Source organism: Gymnogyps californianus, chromosome 4, assembly GCF_018139145.2.
Source record: "Gymnogyps californianus isolate 813 chromosome 4, ASM1813914v2, whole genome shotgun sequence".
NCBI lineage: Eukaryota > Metazoa > Chordata > Aves > Accipitriformes > Cathartidae > Gymnogyps > Gymnogyps californianus.
The window spans coordinates 40,564,571-40,571,937 of record NC_059474.1 but is presented as its reverse complement, the minus strand read 5'-3'; the positions used below and the strand labels follow the sequence as shown (position 1 = coordinate 40,571,937).

At 35.6% G+C, this 7,367-nt stretch overlaps 1 protein-coding gene across 1 annotated transcript in view; it reads right to left on the bottom strand.

The window, feature by feature from the left end:
- Positions 1–257: 257 nt before the first annotated feature.
- The window catches only part of GPM6A (glycoprotein M6A), a 125,672-nt gene continuing 118,562 nt past the window's right edge, over positions 258–7,367 (bottom strand). Inside the window, 1 exon segment of the mRNA XM_050895908.1 lies at positions 258–410. Within this exon segment, the coding sequence (XP_050751865.1) occupies positions 258–410 (153 nt within the window).

Here is a 7,367-nt window from a genome sequence, read left to right as displayed (position 1 = left end):
CTTGATCTAGCAGAACTAATTAGCTTTAAAGGATTCAGGAAAGGCTATTTAGGAGCTTTGTGGTAGAGAATGGTCACACAAAGTAAGAACTAATTAAGAAACCAAGTGCTAGACAACCAAGAATCGTACATGGGTGATATGTAAGTCACCCAAACTATCTTTTGTGAGAAGCACTTTCAATTGTTTTTAAAATGGTTGGATGGCCTTTAGTTAAACAACAAAGCATTCACATGTTAGAAAGTAAGACAAGGTTTCTTTTATGTGTAAGCGTTGAGCCGCTCTTTAGAGCGAGTAGAATGAATATCATGAAGCTCTTGTTCCTCCTTTGATTTAATATCCTCATATTTTTGCATTCTGCAAGCATCTTTCACATAGGCCCAGTTGGCAGACAAGACCATGAGATAATGGACCTGTAAGAGAGGTAACATGGAGTTAGGAACCAACAGAGCTAGTCAGAATAGAGCAAGTTCAAACTTGAAAGCTATAGGATAGAGATTAGGTTTTCATCAGAAGGAACTAAGCATTGTTAAGTCAAGAAGTAGTACAGCAACACGATGTGAAGTTCAAGCTTGAGCTTCATTAATCCTCAGAGTACTCAGCTGTTACTGTTACTGTGACTAGGAGTTGGTAGCAATGGTTATAAAAAAAATTAACTGAAAAATCAACAAATCATCCCTGCTTTACTATTTCAGCTACTCTGCAAATCTACATGGAAAAATGCCTTCTGGTTACTTCTTGCAGAGTTTTCCCAATTGAATCACTATTTATTAAAGTAGTTGCTTAAGCTAGAAATATGCTGTAGACAGATCTCGAGTCTTACGATTATGTATCTAATACAATTACAGAAAGATTTGCTTTTTCTTTCTTGCTAAAGTTAGCATTAGCTTTCCATTTAGCCATGACTTCTTTCTTTCATCTACAACTCTAGCTATTTCACCAAAGCCAGCTAATTTGGGAAAAATTTGTCAAAAATTGAAAAATATGTTCAGCTAGGCAAAATGTGACACAATACAGTTACAAATAAACTTGAGGTCTTAAAAGGGCACACACCAGTCACCATTTAATTTAGTAATTTTATTTCACTGTTATATTAGTTATACCACAATTTATTTATGTAATTCTTTAAAATGTATAGAAAACAAAAACAGTAATTTGTATGATTTTAAAAGACAACTTCTGTATACATCTTGAATGGAGCAGAAACAATGTTCACGTTCCATGTAAATTTTTGAATATGTAAAAATACTTTTTTTTTTTTTAAGAAAACAAAATTAAGAGCTTTCCAAGTGTTCCATCCAAAAACAAAATAAAAAATTATCTCAAAAGAAGGGGAAAAAAAACCCACAGCCTGTGATTATTGTACAACTTACTGGTGAGTATTGGAGATTGGACCTGACTCATCTGTAGCCAACACAAATCAGTGGATGAGCTATGATGATATACTCCCAAAGAGCTTGGTTTATTTATGTTAGCAAATGGGGAGGACAGAATGTCTATGAATACATCTGAGGATTAAACACCAGTTAAAGGATATTGGCAATATTGTCACATGAACAAATGTTTTTCACATGGCTTTGAATAAATTTAACCTGAAAGTCAGTGAAAGGTATCTTACCAGTAGAAAAATTACATTCTGCAAATGTTTTCCATTATAAATACAGGATGCAAAACACCCCAATTGCCTTTGAGATGGAGCTTAGTAGCTTTTAAAAATCACATGGTATGGCTGCCAGTGACTGAGCTTAACAACAGGTAGATGTCCAGTCTTCTGAATGGTGGCAATGAATGGTCAAACAAGTGATAAATTTTAACATAACGCCAATACAAGGAATGAAGCTGAGGCCTCCAAAGAACTGCTGCCAAAACCACTTTATCCAAAACTCCTCCTTCAGGGGCAGTCACATGCTATCTGCCTTCAGTCCCTTTTGGAGTTAGTTTGCTTAGTCTTCACGCTTGTGGCAATCTATGGTGTAAAGTCTACTTCGGCTGCCTGTTAGAGCAACAAACTGCTTTCCTGTCCACTTCAGCTTCCCAGGCCTGGGCCTTTCAGGACACTTGCAGCCTTTGAAAGCTTTCCTTTTGAAGGTGGACCTCAAATGTCCTACCTTCAGTCTCCTGGATCTGCTTGCAAGGAGCCTCTGACCGTCTCAAAACTTGTCTCCCTCTCACCTTAGGACATGCTCTGTTGGCTCTGTATTCAGCCAGAAAATAAAAATGTTCAGTAACAGTATTCAACTGCTTTATTCTAGGACTCTCTGGACATTTATTCGTCCCCTAGCAGGCTTTCAGATACTTTCTGATGAGAGCACCTCTTAAATTTATGTTAATCAACTGCCTCAGAGGCCACAGATAATTTCCTGAAATTAAAAAGATTCCACCCCTCCCTAAGAAATCAAGAAACTAAACTGGGATTCAGTTAGTGGAAAATGGAATAGAGTAACCATAAAAACACCTTGAGATTATGCAAATTCTCCTGTTCATATTGGACTGTTGTAGACATATGAGTATCTTAGATTCATACTAAATGAACAGAACCAATTCAGTATGTTCTTTCTTTTTTGGAAATGCCAGTGTTGGCTTTTTCCACAAATGTTTGGTGGCAACTGTTGCCGATTAGTGCAGGCTAATGTACATTTCTTAATATGGATAATTAAGATCAAGGAAAGCATTCTGAAACCCTTCAAAGGACCAAATATTTTTGGTGTCTTTTTTTGTCCTGGTGGTTTATGGCAAGCACACAGTACACATGTACTGTGTTACTCTGAGACACTTTCTGGTCATAATTTAGCACATAGGAAAAAGAAACGCCTTGTATCTAGCTCAGCTATTCCAAAAGCTTTCACCATGAGTAGTCTCTGGATCAGGCATTTCTAGATCAACTGAGAGACACTAACGCTGAATCCCCATTCTGCTGAATGAAATGTCTTAAATTTCCTCCACAGTAAAACTCTTGAGAAAAATCAAAAGAAACAGGCTGGTAATATTAATAATTCTGTCATCTCAGACAATTACAATTTGCATCCAATGAAAACACCAGTGCTGGTCCTTTGAGGGTAAGATTTCAATTAAAAAATACAATCTGAACCTTGAACAGATTGTAGACATGAGAATCCTAGAAGTGGGGGGTATCTGAGCAGTGTACTCACATCTTCCTGACCTTTTAAAACACATCTGCCAGAAAACCTTGCAACTGAAGAATATGTGATGAAAATGGGACCATGCAGGCACATTTCTTATCCTCACAAAACATTTGGTAACGACCCAGTAAGAGACAAATTTAAACCTAATGTCTTGCAGTTTCACTTGGCATTTTTCTTCTACTAAAAGAATAGACAAAGTATTCTGAAGGTACAGTAGCCACAGCCTGACCTTCATTAAACTCCCATTCTTTGCCCATCCCTTCCTTAAAAAGTTACAGAACCAAACTTCTGGAATAACTGTTGAAAACTCTTGGAGTTCACATGCACTATAAGTAGGATGACTTTCCTGGAAACAACTACTTTTGCTTATATAATGAATATAATCTCAAATACATAGCCATATTATATAATGGCATATACGCTTAACAGTCCCATCGCCTTTGTTTTTTTGTTTAACACCAAGTTCCTAGATAACATTGTCACACTAAGGAGGTCATCTCTAAGTGGCTGTCTAATTGCATTTCACAATTCCGTGACCTGAATAGCCTGAAGCCAGTGGGGCCCTATCAAGGCTTGTTCAAATTGAAGCAGGGCAGCTTCCACAGTCTGCCTCAGGATGTTTCAATTACAGACATATGCAAGACAGCGCAGGGTCTTTCCATACCTATGAAACATTCCTGCTTAGATTTCTTCATAAGGTGAAAGTATGCTTCCACCTTTCAAAACTGTGGAATTGCATCTAGGCTAGGAAGGGTTTTGATTTGGTTTTGTTTTTCCTTTCCTTTCGGGACACGTCATTATCTCAGCAGGGTAGAAGTCTAAATAACTTTTTTCCTCCCCTTACATGCATCTAATATCCTGCAGAAGAGCACAATCATGCTGGAGGAGAGGGACTAGACCACTTATACATTTCCCTTGTTCTTGTTTCAGGAGAATTGATTGCATCTGCATCTTACAGGACATAACTTCTGTGGAAGTTCAGGCAGAAAAGTACTGCTTACATGGTAACTTTTGAGAAGGGAAACTGTGTATCTCATAATTCAGTTTTGCTGTAGTGGTTTTGGGAAAACATGACAGGCAGGATGCTTACTAGCTTTACAATCAACCCTTTGGGGTGGTAGAGTTTACATTTAAACAACTTCATGTCTTCTGTTTCTATCTGACAGAACATTGACAACAGTAAAACTAATATGTATTACTTCAGTGATCATTGCTGTATCCGTTTATTATCCATTCAGACATAAGAAAGAACAGTAATGTTCAGAATCATACATAGTCCAAATTAAGTATGATTCAAAATCCTGGCTATTTTTTCTGTGCTCAAGACTCACAGAAAGCATTTACCACATAAATAATTCTATCAGGTTTTTTTCATCTTGGGCTGAAATCTAAAAATTATAAATTTTCAAAACAAACTATTTGACATTTTCCTTCTCTGCAAAATAAAGCTTTCCCTGACATATACCGTAAAAAATATGAGTTTTTCTGTACATCAATCCTGACTCATAGGCCAATTCTCTTTTTGAACCCCAAAACAGCATTCTCCTTTGGAGACTAAAGAGGCAGCTAGTGAATTGTGAAAAAATGCTAACATTCATATGCAAATCTGAGACCAAGAGAGAGATTAAAGTAGTAGATATGGGGAAATTGTGACTTGTGACCAAATGGTTTTGCAAGTGTTAACAAATTTTTTTTGTGGTTTTTGCAATAAAAGACTACATTTTTTTAAAATACAGTTTCATGAAAAGTATCTTGGTGAGAGATGGTCTTAATATTTATGAACAAGCTGATTTCTTTGGTGAATTTCATGACAAATATTGACATTAAAAGAGTTAAAGAATTCTGCACATATTAAATAATCTGGCATTTGCAAATGTCCACAAATCCAGAAGTGAGGATGTAGTGGAGTATATCAATGTCATGACTTAAAAAGTTATTTAAAAGAGCAGATTTTAGCAATTCAGTTATTCAGCAGTCTCATTGTTGATACACTACTATTACTGGCTGGTAACAAATACAAAATACTTACTACTTTAGTCAGATGGACTATTCTAGTTTAAAGTAACTGTTTGCAAGAAATGTTTTAAAAGTGCAATAAATTCATAAGCTTTCTCTTTTGTAAAGGACTGGTATTTTAATCTCTTTTTTCTGTTAAGAAGTCCTGTTAAATTTCACATACATGGAGATCTGCTACTGTTGTGGATATATACAAAGACTAACTTCATTAAATCATATTTATGATTATTCTTGCAACAGCAAGTATAGGGAAGGGCAGTGGTTCTCCAGTGTCTTAAATGGCTTCTGCACACTTTGTTCCTCACCCTAGCCCAATGCTGATACCTTACCACCTTCTACTAATTTGAGCGTAGGATCTGGGGAAAAAAGATGTTTTCTTCTTCCAATATGAGACGTTTAGGACCCAAAATTCATTTTACCTCCCCTAAATTACTTCTTCCTTGGGAAAGCAAACTTCCCTTAAAGGAAGAGAACCTGTTAATATCTGCGTGTCCAATGACAAAATTCTGAACTTTCACTGATGTCCTGTCCCCAGTCTTTGGGCTACTGTGTCAAGTGTGAAGCACACTGCTCAACCTATAAATGTGTTCTAGTATGCCGGTTTTAGAAATTACCACCATCAAAGAGTGGAATGTGCTAGTCTTCACCAGGTACCTAACAGATCACAATGGTAGGTTAAAAAATTTGATTACAAAATTGAAATATATACAACACAGTTGCAAACATTTCATAAAACACATTTACCAGCATTTGGATGCTACACAATTTACTAGCACTTAGATTCTTAACTTATATTTCTGTTCAAACAGTCAGTGTTATCATGCCTGCTCTGTGCAGTCACAGAATCCAGTAAAAAGCATACTTGGGTATGGGTAACCCTTCAAAAATATGTAAATAAATGTGAGCCATCAAAGTGAATTCCCAGTGGATTAGTGCTTGGTGTAACGTATCTATGGCATCTTTGATATGGTACTGTGAGCTTTGAAGGTTTTTTTTTAAACTTCATTGAAAATATCATGTATTTAAACTACGTGACTGAATGTACCTACTTAATTTCCTTCCACTGAAGATATGTTTGTTTTCACTGAAAATCTTTTGGTGGCTATTCTGATTCAAAACTTGTTTGAAATGCAGAATTGTTATCTGAACAAATTAGCATTTGATAATTACTACTGAATATACTTCAAAACAGTAATGCACTGGAGAACTAATGGTCTCTTGGATATACTTTCCTAACACTAACATATGTATTATAACAATTACTATATGGTCACCATTTTTTCAGCTGGAAGCAGAAAAGTCTCAGTTTGGAAAATCAATTAAATTATTAACATAAATTATATTCTACTATTATACTTATTATTTGTGGTCCTGAAACAAAAATTACATTGAAAATATGTATTTTTCATTTAGCTATCTCTGCTGTGTTGGCAGGGTGTCATGTAATACGGAAAAAATGGCAGAGAAGAACAAAAAAAAAATCACTAATGCAACAGGAATACTAGCTTCATTGACTATTCTCTGATTTTCCTTTTTTATAAATGTAATTCTAAGGAGAATGAAAAATTTATGGCCCTAGGATTCAGTGAAAAATTACGAGTAGCAGTAGTAATATTAATCACCATCACCAACATTTTTCTCATGGAATGCATCAGTACCAAGTAACAGTCATTTTTCATTTCCCATTCCAGTGTGTATTATACAAACCTACACTGGTACAGAATCCCCATTCTAAAAATATCTTTATGTTTAAGCAGACATGGCAGACAAAAGATAGAAGAGCAGGGCACTAGCTCATACACTTTTTTCTCCGTGGAACATTCTCATTGGCAAAATGTCATCAAATTCAAAGTCATCTTCATTATAAAAAAAAGCAAAAATCAGTCCTGACAGAAAAACGAACACGTTCACTTATATGCACAGAACTGACAAAGAGACTCTGCTCCTAAAATAGCAGCATGACAAGCCGGTGAATACCCAGAAAGGCATAGATCATAAAAGTATATTACTATGGTCATGAGACAGACACGTGAGTTCAGACACTTGTCTGAACACAGCAAGAGAATAGTAAAAATTCTTAGCATATACTTAAAGGTGTTTTTTAATTAAAAAAAGTAATCATGATATTCTACTTCAAAGGGAATTCATCAATATATTTTAAAAAAAGATAAGAGAGAGTATTGAATTACAGAATTATATTTTGGTAATAGC